Below are 13437 nucleotides of genomic sequence, written 5' to 3' on the forward strand. Positions count from 1 at the left end.
CACAAGTATTAATAGTGTCCCCGGTATTTGGCTGTGATCCCTTAGCCTGAACCTGTGGTCTTGACTGTTGAGTTTCTATTGCGTGCTCACTTGGTGTTCCTTTTGGTACAATGTCACCTACTATAATAGGAACAGTCTCAGCTGGTGGCACAATAGTTTGCACATCTTCCCTAGCAACCCGGCCTTGTCTAATTTGCCTTCTTCTTCTTCTTCTTCTTTGCCTTCTTCTTCTTTTTGGAACATCTTTAAAAGTTTCCTCTTGTCCAGGTTCTTCTTCCCAAACCCAGCATTCCTCTATAATGTGCCCAAATCTCATATAACTTGTACAAAATCTAGGCTTCTAGTCCTAATCTACAGCCTGTGTGAAGTTTCCAGCAGGGGATACTATCTCAATTGATTCCAATAAAGGTTGAATCTACCTCTACCAAGATTCTAGCATATGAAATTTTCTCCATTACAGCTGTAAATTTGTCTGTGTAGAGAGGTCTGCAATCGCACTTGCCAATTTACTCAAGGCCTCAATAGACCAATACCCTATAGGTAATCCAGGGAACAACACCCACAATGGAATTGTGGTAATATGATCAGGGTCGAATTCAAATTCAATTTCCCATGTTTGAATTACAAAGGGTTTGTTGTGAAAAGTATAGGGTCCCCCCATTAAAATTTTATCATAATCCTCAGCTGTGTCAAACCTAAAAATAAAGTTACCTGCATCGTGTGCAAGAATTTGGGGTTTTACAACATGCTTCCAATTATGAGCAACATAACTCTCTATAGAATTTATATATGGTGTATCACCCAGCATTAACCCAATAAGTGCATTTTTCCAGTATTCAACTTGGGGTTTCAGGTCATCTTCCTCAATATTCATAGGATAGAGGTTTACCTTTTTGAGCTAGTTGATTACAATTAGGGTCAGCCTTAACAGCTGGTGTAGGTTGAGCCGACGTCGCCGCCTCTAAAAACTGTAGTCGACGGGTCACCGGTGTAATAGCAGAACCACCATAATTATATAGGTGCACAGACTTGTGCGAATCCGTATCAGAATCCAGTATCTCCTCCTCCTAGGGTATAGATAGAAATTGAGGAGGGAAAAAACTCCCAAATGTGAGCGATGGAAGAGTGTAGCTACTTCCATCCGCCTGCGTTACTTGCTTTCCCACCGTCGATGGTGATTTTCCAGTATGGGTCATGTTTAGTCTACAAGGTGTATGTTAGCAGCCTTACTAACGTGTCACCATAGGGTATGATTTGGCGATGAGTTTCCTGTACTTGTGATGCTATTCATGCACTGTGTCTTGTGGTATTGTTCGACCTCTTACTTAGAAGTTGGACCCCGAGTTGAATGTTGTGTACCCTTGTTGTGCGAAATGGCCTGGTTATCTTGTTAAGTGAGGTAAAAGTGAATACTGTGGAGGGTGGTCATAACTTGAGTAGTAGGTGTGAAATTGTTCTAAAATTGGTCTTAGCATGGTTATTTCTATGGATTACTTAGGTGGTACATGTTACACCCTGTACTTTTAGAGAAGTACTTATTAAGTTTGAACATAAGTATATTGAACTATGGCTAAGTAAAATAACTTTGGACTATAAGGAGCGAAGCATTATTAAGTATATTTTATGAGTGAAGGATACATATAAGGAATTCCGGAAGGTCCTATAAGGAAATGAGTGGAAGAAGCTGAGTTAGTATGACTTTGGAAGAAGATGAGTTCTACTTTGAACGACAAGAATGAGCCAACTTTGGGAAAGAATATCTTTTAGCATATGAAGAGTTTTGAAGTAAAGTAAAAGCCTAAAATGAATTTTATGAAGTCTAGTTTCCAACGCAACAAACCGTGCGTCGATCCGACATCGGAATCAAAAGTTATGAGCATTTTAATACGGACTGCCAGAACAGGGATTAACCTTTCATGAACACGACCAAAGTGGCGCGAACGCGAAGAGAAGCCCTGAGTAACCCTTCACAAACGCGACCAAGGCCCGCGAACGCGAAGAGCAATTTTTCAGTTGATTTTCACCGACTTCCACACACTATATAAAGGTCAAAACCCTCATTTTGGCCCCAAATTATTTCCTAAAAATCTCAGCAACATATAGGAGTGTGTGTGTATCATAAAAGTGAGGAATTGGAGTGATTTCGAGTGGCGGAGTATTAATCGAGGCTCGGATAGCGTATAGTTGTGATTATAGTATCGTATTGCGGTGGATCTTGGCTTGGATTCAAGGTGAATATTGAAGATATTGCAGTTCTAGTAAGAACATGGTATGAATCTCTCCTTATTGTTATTGCTTTAGGTTTACTTACTAAGATAGAACTATTAAATGGTCGTATAATGAATTTGTTGGTTAAGAAATCGGATAAACATCGTGTGGGATATTTATGGAATATTTTGGTATTGATGATGATGTTGTTGATGTCAGTGTTGTTGTTGTTGTTGGTTGTTGGTATTGTGATTTCGGGCTAGGGATATAAACAAGAGAGATGCTACCCGAATTTCAATGAGACTCTAAAAGGATTTAATTCGAAGGCTTAAGATAAGCATATGACAATAAGCCTAATGATCGTATGAATGGTTTTATATGTAGATTACGAGACTACGAATGATCCTATGTAGATTGTAAGACAGGAAGTAGGTTGGAAAGTCGAGAAGTAAGCTCCGGGTATGTTGAGGTAGTCCCTTCTTTCATTTTTGGCATGATCCTATGATATGAACGAACAAGCGAGTAAATGAGCTTCCATATTACTCTACTCTTAGAAGCACTAGGAGTACTTCAGTCTTTGATGATCCCGTACCCTTGTTATTATGTTCCTTCTGTTCATGGGTCTTGAGATTTCATGTATTAGTAATGTTAGCTCAGCAGTTGTCCACCAGAGTTAGTGTGACATCATATTATTCTGAGAGTTTATTATTTCATCTTACATAAGCATTGCATTCTATTCTTTTGTGTACAACATATGTAGCGGCCTAGTTGGCTTGTACTTTTCTTTTAGCATATATATATATATATATAGACGGATTGTATAGAGTTTACGATGTCATCCTTTCATAAGCCAGTATAAGTTCAGTTTGAGTTATTTATGGGCCCTTATTATCCAGATACGAGTATAGGGGTGTTTGGTCACTAGAGATCAGGCACCCGTCACGGCTCATCGATTTGGGTCGTGACAGTACAATTGTGAATCTTGACTTATATTATGTGGTTAGTGGATTGTGGAGTGGAAAGTCGTATCTAGGATTGAGTGTTGTATTATATATCGTGGTAGAACCCCTTTCCCTGTACTGATTATGTGGATTGACTGAGTAATTGCTTACGGTACTTATCTGTTGTTTGCTACTGTTATGATTTTCTAATCGTTGTCGGCCTATGATACTTACCAGTACGAGTGTTATACTAATACTACTCTTGCTACACCCTGTTCGGGGTGTAGAGTTGTCACATGTTGATTTAGTGGATTAGTAGCTTCTGAGGACTCTCCGATGCGTATCTTGAAGACTCTTGTTATTCTATTCCAAAACAAAGGTTGTACTTTTATCAGGACCAAATTTAGCTAAGTCGCGCGGGCACCTACCTTTTCCACCTCGGTAGGCGAACCCTTATTCCAACAATCTCAAATACATGAAACAACAAGTAAATAAGCGGAAGAAATAGAGATATGTAAGTCTGACATAATAATAATAGAATACGCGGAACTACATCAAACCACCCCAGAAATCTGTCTAATCATACAAGAGCAACTAGCTAACATCTAGGAGTCTGGAAATCTCAATAATACATCAAAAGTATGAATATGTCTCGGAATATCAAATAAGACATAAAATAAGGAAAAAATCTCCAAGGCGGCGGATGCACCCTGTAAGACTCTCAGCAGCAACTCTCGCACCGCAATCAGCCACGAGAATCAGAGGTCGACCCTACCTGGAACTTTGCATTCATAAAAGAATGTAGCAAGTGTAAGTCAGTACAAACAACAAGTACTGGTAGGTATCATAGGCCGACTAAGTTTACCTAACACATATTGAGTCAATAAAGTAAGATAAACAGGTAATCAATCAAGGTATAAGTCAAACACAAGCCAAAATCCAAGTACGCGTCATCACCTAAGTTTAGCATCTAAACACAATTGTGCCAAGTCTCTAATTACTCAGTCCAAATCCGAATGTCACAAGTACATCACAATAGAAGCCATAGTGCAATGCAATGCAATAATGTATGGAATGAGAATGCAATGCAATGCTGTGTACACATGTACTCCGGACGAAAATTTTCACGTCTCGGTAGCACAACCCATGGGGGACCCGTGAAGTCCACGTACCTCACGGCTCCGGCACAAACCTCGACAACCACTACCTCACAATTCTGGCAAGAACCTCAGCAATCGCTATGCACAAGCTCGATTCCGGGACAACCATCGAATATCGGTTCTCACGTCACTCTCATCCAACTAGCCCAACTCATAACAGTGTTTCCTCAAGTATCATCAATGTATTAACAGTATATCATGAAGGACGAGAATGCATGCAATGTATGTGTTCAATATCAATAATCAAGTCAATATCACAAGTACCACGCATAGGTACGCCAACAATATCATGAAAAGGCTACACAAGCCATGTAGAACACTATCCTCGTATCAAACGTTGACAAGTTAGATACTACAATATCATGAAAAGGCTACGGAAGCCATATAGAAAACTATCCTTGTATCAAACGTCAACAAGTAAGATACTACAATATTATGATCAAGATATATCAATAGTCTCTAATATCTACTATCTCCACGTGGCATCAAGCCAACAACAATAGAATAAGATAAATCACAACACAACGGGGTGGCTAACCCCAATCACACAATAGGGCCCAACCTAAGACAATATCCAACCCAACTTCATACCCGAAGGTTTACATGCTTTCTCCGACAATATCGTCTAAATATATGTTTCGCTAAACGAAGTCTCACCATAGGGTAAACTGTAACCTACCTGGAAGGCGGAATAACAATTTCACCAACAATCACACCTTAGACTTTCCTTTGAGCCTCGAGATCAAGAATGTCTAAGCATATTCGAATCATGGAATCAGAATCAAGAAGAACATCAAACAAGCCTTACTTCTATTCAAGACCCAAATCCTCAACCTATGGAATAGGGTTTATGAACTAAAAAGGGTGAAATTTAGGAATCTAAAGATCCCAACATGAAATTAAACCTCCAGGTGATCAATTCATATCAATAGCAAGCTAGAATAATCAACAATTCACTCAATTTTGGATTCTAGACAAAACCCCCAAATTTGGGTATAAACCCTAACTTCCAATTCCATAAATTAGCCTCTCATTAGAAAGAAGTCATGAAATAAAGGATTCTAATCATCAATTCAATGTTTAAAGAAGATAACCCAACCAACAAATCATGATTTAGAAGCCTAGAAGAATATTCATTAAACTCACTTTTAATCTTCAATCACTTAGTGAACTATCAAGATAAAGGGATTTTAAGATGATTAGGGATAATGGAATAGCAAAGAGATTAGAAGGACTTACCACCAAGAATCTCCTAGGTTCAACAATCACTCTACAATTGATTTGAATGATAAAGGTTAGAACACTTTTCTCTTGAATTCCCACCCTTTTCGAAAACTAGGGTTTTTAAGATAATTTCATGTTCTTGCTTTCATAAAATTCACCCATGGATTATAATGTATCTAGAATGATATATGAACCCAAAACAACTCTCATAACTATACTAGAACTAATGTTACTTACCTCACGATGACTTCTCAACGATTCTTTTCTTCAACCGTTCTTGAATTGAATTTTCACAATCTATGAAATAGATGAGGATTCTAGTGTTAATCCTTTTTAGATTGAGGTAATAATAATGGGGTTTGAGTAAGAACTTACCGTAGAGATTTTGAGAAAGCCTTAGGTTGTTTTCTCTCAAAAAATCTGGTTTAGAACGAAGTGGGAAAGGTTTTATGAAGTTAGGTTTTTATAAAATTTGAGAAAAGTCGCACCAGGCATAAAATGGCCTAGCGCGGTGCATGGAGCGTCGCAACCCGCGTCGCGTTAGGCACATTTTACTGAGCCTACTGATTTTTCCATATTTCTGAAAATTGTGCCTGGTGCGAGGCGCGGGCCATTGCGGCCTGCGTCGCGCCAGGCCAATTTTTCACTTATTGGCAGCGTTAGGTAAAACAGGCATAATTCTAAGCACAGAGCTTCGATCAACCTGGTCCATATATGGTTGGAAAGGTATTTCAAAGGGCTACTACTTTCATGTTGTAAGTTTTCTCAAATTCCCAGCGAATTTTCACGTATACTGGCTGGAAGTTAGAACTACCGCAAACTTATTCGATTCTATCGAATCTCACGCACCCCACTATTCGTCTTGATCTTAAAACAACTATTTCCACCCAAACTCATCCGATAGGATTTAATATGGATAAAATGTCACACTAATACTCATTTAACACATTCAAACCTAACCCTGAATTTACAGAGTGTTACACTATCTAGCAAGCTACAGCCACGAAGGCCAGGGAGAGACAGAGGGACGAGCAGCTTGACGGTATGAAGGCCCAATCAGACACATTACTTGCTTCAGGGGGGGAGGGTTCTCCTGTATCCCGATGACGCTTGTAACCCCTGTACTTGACCTCCCCGTTCTCAATCTAGTGGTGCGGATGATGATGCGACTCACGTATCAAACACACAACAACATATTTGAATCTTAATGTCATGGTGGATTTGTGGATTGTATAAGTGTTTTGTGGATGTTTGCAAATGGTGAAGTAGTTTAATGTTGTAGACTAACTTAGCCCGTTTTAGTGGAGGGGCGTGCTATTTGTTTACATCCATTAGTTTGCAAGGGATTCAATGCCGTGTGAACTAGTTTAATGTTTTGTGGATGTTTGTGAAGGTTGAAGTAGTTTAATGTCTTTTGTGAATGTTTGAATGACGTTTTGATTCAACTTTGAAGTAGTTCCGAGTTGAATTTGATTTAGTACAGGTTGTAGTATATGTGTTTGTTGAAGTAGTTTAATGTCTTATGTGTTTGTTGTAGTTTGGTGAATCGTTGGCAGCTATTTGAGCCGCTTGAGTACATAATTGTATTCATTTTGGCAGGTAGGCAGCTGCAAAAGCAGCCAAATTCTGCCAGTTTGTTTTGCAGAAAACCGACCTCATGAGGTTGGTTTTTTGCATTTAATTGTCCAGAAATTATAAAAAACCGACCTCATGAGGTTAGTAATGTTACATAAATAAAAAATATTTTGGAGAAACCGACCTCAAGTTAAATAAATAAAAAATATGTTGGAGAAACCGATCTTATGAGGTCGGAAATATTTAAATAAAGAAAAATATATTTTGGATAAACCGACCTCATGAGGTCGGTTTTTTGCGACCTCATGAGGTCGGTAAAATTATCGACCTGTTCCTAACCGGCCTACGCTTGAGGTCGGTTTTTGCCGAAAATCGACCTCATGAGATCGCAAATAGCTATATTTTGAGGTCTGTAAATGCAGTTATTTTAGTAGGGTGTATAGATTTTTAAGTTTATACTTCTTGATATGAGGTACAATCACAAAACACATATCCTAAAATTAGTAAGTTTTAAAAGGGGATACATGTGGCGTGGGAGTGGACATCTGTTAATGGGATAGAGGCCTAATTGGGCTAGTTTGCTAATGATAATGACATTTTTATCCTGTTCCTAATAGTGCAGGGGTTATTTTTATTTTTATTTTCAATAGTTGAGGGGTAATTTTTCCCGTTTTCATTTAACTCCAAACGAACAATACTTCCACAAACAAATAATATTGTAGAATGTAGCACAAACGTAAATTCCAGCAACTAAAACAATATTCTGAAGAACGAATAAAGGTTCGAATTATAAATTGCAAAAAATATAAAATTCAAATGCAACAATAAATGACATTTTTTATTTCTAGTCCTTGTGAAGTTAAGACATCTTCTCGAACCACTCCAATTGTGATTATGGATCTTTCTGTGCTAAAAATATTTCTTTCATTGGTTGCTTGATCAATAAGCTTCTTTTACTATAAAAACCCTACTTCATAATAAGTAGGGTTATTATGGTATATAACTTCTTTTACTAAGGCTATTATTGCCAAAATAGAAATTAAAAACTGCTTTTGCTTCTGCTTTTGGGGAAAAGCTATTTTTTTAGCTTTTAAAAAACTGTTTCTTCTACTCCCCAAAAGTACTTATTTTCCTACAAAAGCTTGACCAAACACATCATGTATTTTAATATAAGCACTTATTAGAAAAAGAAAAAAAAAGTACTTTTGAGAAAAAATAAGCTTGGCCAAATAAGCTATAAATCACAAAGGGTAAGAAAAGGGGGAAAAAGAGAAATAAAGCAAAATCAAGGTAGCTATAACGATTATTTGGTCCATTTCTGGTGCAAAAGGGTAAATAGTGGTAAGTGGAGGAGAAAGGTCATTGTGACATAAGCAAAAGTTTCGGGGATTTAGCAGAAATCTGTCTACCCGAACGAAAACCCAAAGGGGCGCAGCCGTCACAAAACCTGGCCTATCATCTTTCCTTCGCACAGCGCAGACCTAAAGGTGCAATTTTGAGCTCTTTATTTTCTGATTCGATTTCCTTGGCTCCCTCCCTAAATTTTGGATTATTGTTTTTTTATTTCTTTCCGATCTCGTTCCGTAATATTTGTTGATAAGCATATCGTCTACTGGTTAAGTATGTGTGAAGGAGCTTTAACTCTTTTTATTTGGTGGTGGGTTTTTGTTTGACTAAGCAATGGATGATGATTCTCTGTCTGATCTCTGATATTGTGCCTAGTTTGATTTTACTTTTGGGTGCTTCAAGGAAACTGCTTGTTGATTTTCTCCGTAAACAATTAACGATGTTGTTTTGTATTTTGGTGTGCATTTGACTAGGCATGATAATGTTTTGTAGCTTAATGGTAACTGGTAGATCGAGTAGTTTAAATAGTTTTGCGGGTTTCTCATTTCTTTAAGTTTATTGGTGTTGGGCAGTATGGAAAGACGAACATTATTCGGTTATAATTACATTTTTGGACCGCTCAAAAGAATAATAGCCAGAAAATGTATAGGTTCTGTATTATTAAGTATAAATATACATAATCAATGCATACGTTATGTACTTTTTGGCTAGCGCCAATAGTTAATTTCGTCTGATGGGCTAAAAATGAAAAAAATCCCAAAATTATTTTGGGGGTTGTGGAGTTGGATCAACCATCTTTCTTATTCTAAACACATTTAGAGACCATCACTTTTTAGCTCTATTTATGTTAGAAGTTAATCTAAAGCTCCATTTGATCATATTTTTTTGGCCGGCTAAGCTTCATGTTGGTCTTCTGCGTTAGTGATAGGCTAACATCTTATTTCATCAAAAAAAAAAAAAAAATAGCTGACCCAACTTGATTGTGACTGAGGCATAGAGTTGTTTGTTTTGTACGATATACTCCCTCTTTTTCGATTTATGTGAATCTATTTCCTTTTTAAGTCGTTTAAAAAAGAATGACTCTTTTCTAAATTTGGAGGATAATTTAATTTAAACTTCCCAGTTTACACTAATGAGAAGCTTTTATAGCCACACAAAAATTATGGCATGTTTAAGACAACAAGTTTCATATAGCCACATAATAATTGTGGCATGTTTAATACCACTGGTTCAAAAAGTTTGTCTTTCTTTCTTAAACTCCGTGCCTAGTCAAATAGGTTCACATAAATTGGAATTGAGGGAATACTGTGTTCAGTTAGGGTGGAAATAGGAGGGTTGTAGGAGTTTTCATTTCTCTCCTTGATAAGGAAGTAGATGAAGAGGGATGAAAGTGGAGGATTTTAATGCCTTCATGGTGTCAAATCCTTGAACCATTCAAAGTATGGTTGGAAATGAGAAGTATGACACTTTTACTTCCCGTCCAACCACACCAAACAATTGCAAGTTTAATATTTCACCTCCCCATTCCCTTCTAGGAATTAAACTCTAATAGGCATTAGAAACTTGCTTATGCAATGGGTATGTAGATTATTTAAGAAGAAGAAGTCCTTTGGAAAAGGTGATGAAAGAGAAATATGGAATGCAAAATCAATGGTGCACTAAAGAAGTATGGACCAGCAGGGGTTGGATTATGTAAAGATTTAAATGGTTACAGTCATATTTGTTGAAAGAATTTCCTATAGAGTGCGGAATGGGAGGGAAATAAGAATTTGGCACGACAGTTGGCTTGGTCACACTCCAGTAAAATATAGAATTCATCACGGGGTTTTTGGGTTTATTAGAGACATGCAATGCACTGTTGGAGAAAATGGTGATGAACTGAATTGGAAAAATAATAGGAAAGGGTAGTTCACAGTCAAATCTTGCTATGAGTCACTTCTGGAGGAAGTAAGGCTGAAATCCCAGTGGCCATTTAAGCAGATTTTGTTATGTTTAGCCCTACCAAAAGTTGTCGCTTTTGTATGGATTCTAGCTCACAATGCTTGCCTGACCACAAGATAGATTGAAGAAAAGAGGTATTAGCTTGGGCATTAGATGTTATATCTGTGAAAAGGATGAAGAAACTGCTAACCATCTCTTCCTGCAATGCGATGTCACAGCACAATTATGTGTATTAATTTTGAACATAATGAACCTGCACACCTGCACTGGACAATTTCAAGAACAACGGAGGAGATGACCAATTTTGGTCAGTGATCGGAAGGAACGAAGATATACAAAAGATTGTTCTGACAATCCTAGCAAGCATTTGGTGGAGCATATGTGGGAAGAAAGAAAAAAGAGATGTTTTGAAGGAATCTATAGTTCTGTCAGCAAGTTAATCCCAACATGCATTTGGTGGAGCATATGCGAAAGAAATATCATAGTGCTGACTTTTGTTAATGAAAATTTACTTCACCGTTTAACCAAAAAAATGAGCTTAGGAAATGATTGTATATATTTTGGTTGTTGCTCTCGAATTTGGCAGAAAACAATGAAGAGTATATGTCTTCTCTAATTAATTGGTCAGGTGTTTTAGATGTTTAATTTTGACATCCTCTATTGTTGTAGCTAGGAATTTTGGGAAATTGATGGCGTCCAAGATTCAACAACTGCAATCTCAAGCATGCCAAGCTTCAAAATTTGTTGCCAAGCATGGTACTGCCTACTACAAACAGTTGCTGGAGCAGAACAAGCAGTACATTGTGGAGCCAGCCTCTGTTGAAAAGTGCAACGAATTGTCCAAGCAGTTACTCTACACTCGTCTTGCCAGGTTATATTCTCTCCCACTTAAATTGGTCCAAGTTTTTGTAATTAGCAGGGAAAAAGTTGCTTGGATTTGTTGTTTTAATTTGCTTAGGTGCATAATGCAAATTTTGGCGTCTTCCAATCACTGATGGATCATAATTATTTTTTGTATGCTACATAAATACGTTTAAATGAAGGGACATTGATAGTGAGGATTCATATAGCCGATCTAACTAGCTTCGATTGAGCTGTAGTTATTCCAGTATGCTATACAAAAATACATGTCTTTGCTCAAAAGTTAAATAGATGTAGTCCTGAACTTTTTCAATTCATCTAGGACTGATTTTCATTAGTTACAATATTAAAGAGCAAAACTTTTGTGCATTACAGTGGGCAGTGTCAGATAAAATATCCAAGTATAGTAGAAAGATAAAGTTGATCTGTTATTAAATTCTCTTAAGTTGAATGAACATGGTGGATCACTTGCCTTCTATACTATGTAATTGAATCTTGCTCTACCTGACTTATTAGCTCACATGCAATGCAAATCCCTGTTATTTGTGCTTTTTCATATGATCAAATAGAAAGTGGAAAGGTTATATGCTATTCTATTTGGCTTTAAACTTCACCTTCAGCAACTATATGTGATTTTGAATGTCATATTCTTCTACTAGATGCCCCGATGATTAAATTTACGCCCTTGCTGCATAATGTGCTATCTGACATTTCTGTCTGAATCCTCAAATAGCAGCATATGAGCCAAGTGGTGTGCATCTTTACATGACAAATGGTTCCAATAACCAACTGGATACACTGTTCATGATCATTTCTTAAACTTCTTTTTCTGTCCGACAGCATTCCTGGCCGTTACGATGCATTTTGGAAGGAGCTTGACTCTGTCAAGCAAATGTGGAAGAATAGGAAGGAGTTGAAGGTTGAAGATGCTGGAATTGCTGCTTTATTTGGTTTGGAGTGCTTTGCATGGTATTGTGCTGGCGAGATAGTAGGAAGAGGGTTTACATTTACTGGTTACTATCCTTGAAAATATCAGCTATGAAATTCATTGGGCAAATTGACCACTTGTAAGGGCTCGCTCGTTATTAGGATGATTTGAGTGACAGGAAATCCATACAAGATTTTGTTCCCCCCAAACAGTTTTTGAAGCTGCAAAGTCAGTGTTTACAATTATGTCAGCAAATAATCTGCCCATTCTGTCTTCTTTTTCCCACTTCAATGAAGTGGCTTAGATTGAACTTTGTAATAGCGAATTTAAATTTCCTCAGTTCACTGTTACCTGTGACAGTATTCGTTGTTAATTCCTTCGAGCCTGATGTTTTGCATATCCATGATTCAGATTGAAATATCTGTTGGTAATGTGAAAGTTATATTGGTATTTACAGCACACATTATTGATCCGAATTGTGTTTAGGATTATCATTTTTCTTTTTCATTCTTAGTGCATCCTTGCATTTGGACAGATTGAGATAACTTAAGTTATGGATAGCACTATTGATATGTGAGTAATAAAACCTCTCTTTGTTTATAATTTTATGTTTTACAATGTTTATTCACCATAATTAAAGAATAAGTCTAGCCTTGGGATTGAGTCATAGTTCTTTAGCTAGAGAACAGGTCTACAATTTCTTTCCTGTCTAATACAACAACAACAACAACCTAGTGAAATCCCACAACGTGGGAAGCCAGGGAGGAGTAGAGGTGTCACGTGAGACCTTACTTCTACCAAAGAGGGCAAGCTTTTTTAGAAGGATCATAGAAGCTCTTTCATCGTAATAAATTTCCCTAATTTTTCAATTCTCTGTTCACAAAGCATTGGCGATCATGTTTGGAAGACCATTAATTTAGTAAATTGTCGTCGTTAGAACGATAGGAACTGTTCTTGTAGATTAAGATCTGGAATGGTGGTTGAATTAGTGTATTTGGACATGATTAGGTTCAAGTTCGGGAAAAAAGAAATTGAAGTCAAGTTGAAAAAGGATTTATGGAACTATATGTTTCTCGTTTGGAAACTTACAGAGTGACTCAAAATGAAGTTTTATCAGGAGTTGTAAGGCTGTGAGCCTGTGATTGATGTATCCCGTGAGTGGTGGCTGTGGGTTTTCGGCGGACACGCGGTAACGTTCTTTACAATTTCATTGTACGGCTCAATTCAACTTGTAGTGCCTCGGTTCCTAGTT

The 13437-nt window shown here is 37.4% G+C and overlaps 1 protein-coding gene across 2 annotated transcripts; it reads left to right on the top strand.

The window, feature by feature from the left end:
- Nucleotides 1–8438: 8438 nt before the first annotated feature.
- Nucleotides 8439–12646, top strand: LOC132037781 (uncharacterized). 2 transcript variants are annotated; one of them, XM_059428395.1, is made up of 3 exons: nt 8439–8595; nt 11070–11267; nt 12098–12646. In XM_059428395.1, exons 2-3 carry the CDS (start codon nt 11086–11088, stop codon nt 12282–12284), a joined length of 369 nt encoding a protein of 122 aa, XP_059284378.1. In that variant the 5' UTR covers nt 8439–8595; nt 11070–11085; the 3' UTR covers nt 12285–12646. The 2 variants fall into 2 exon arrangements, with proteins under 2 accessions (XP_059284378.1, XP_059284379.1); XM_059428396.1 differs by lacking the exon at nt 8439–8595 and adding an exon at nt 8614–8723.
- The last annotated feature ends 791 nt before the right edge of the window (nt 12647–13437 follow it).

This window comes from Lycium ferocissimum, chromosome 11 (genome assembly GCF_029784015.1).
Source record: "Lycium ferocissimum isolate CSIRO_LF1 chromosome 11, AGI_CSIRO_Lferr_CH_V1, whole genome shotgun sequence".
Classification (NCBI taxonomy): Eukaryota; Viridiplantae; Streptophyta; class Magnoliopsida; order Solanales; family Solanaceae; genus Lycium; species Lycium ferocissimum.

Bases quoted from the DNA above. Each gene is read 5' to 3' on its own strand.
- LOC132037781 (XM_059428395.1), top strand. From the start codon at position 11,086: ATGGCGTCCAAGATTCAACAACTGCAATCTCAAGCATGCCAAGCTTCA. The intron at 11,268-12,097 runs GTTATATTCTCT...TCTGTCCGACAG, and splicing joins CTCTACACTCGTCTTGCCAG to CATTCCTGGCCGTTACGATG.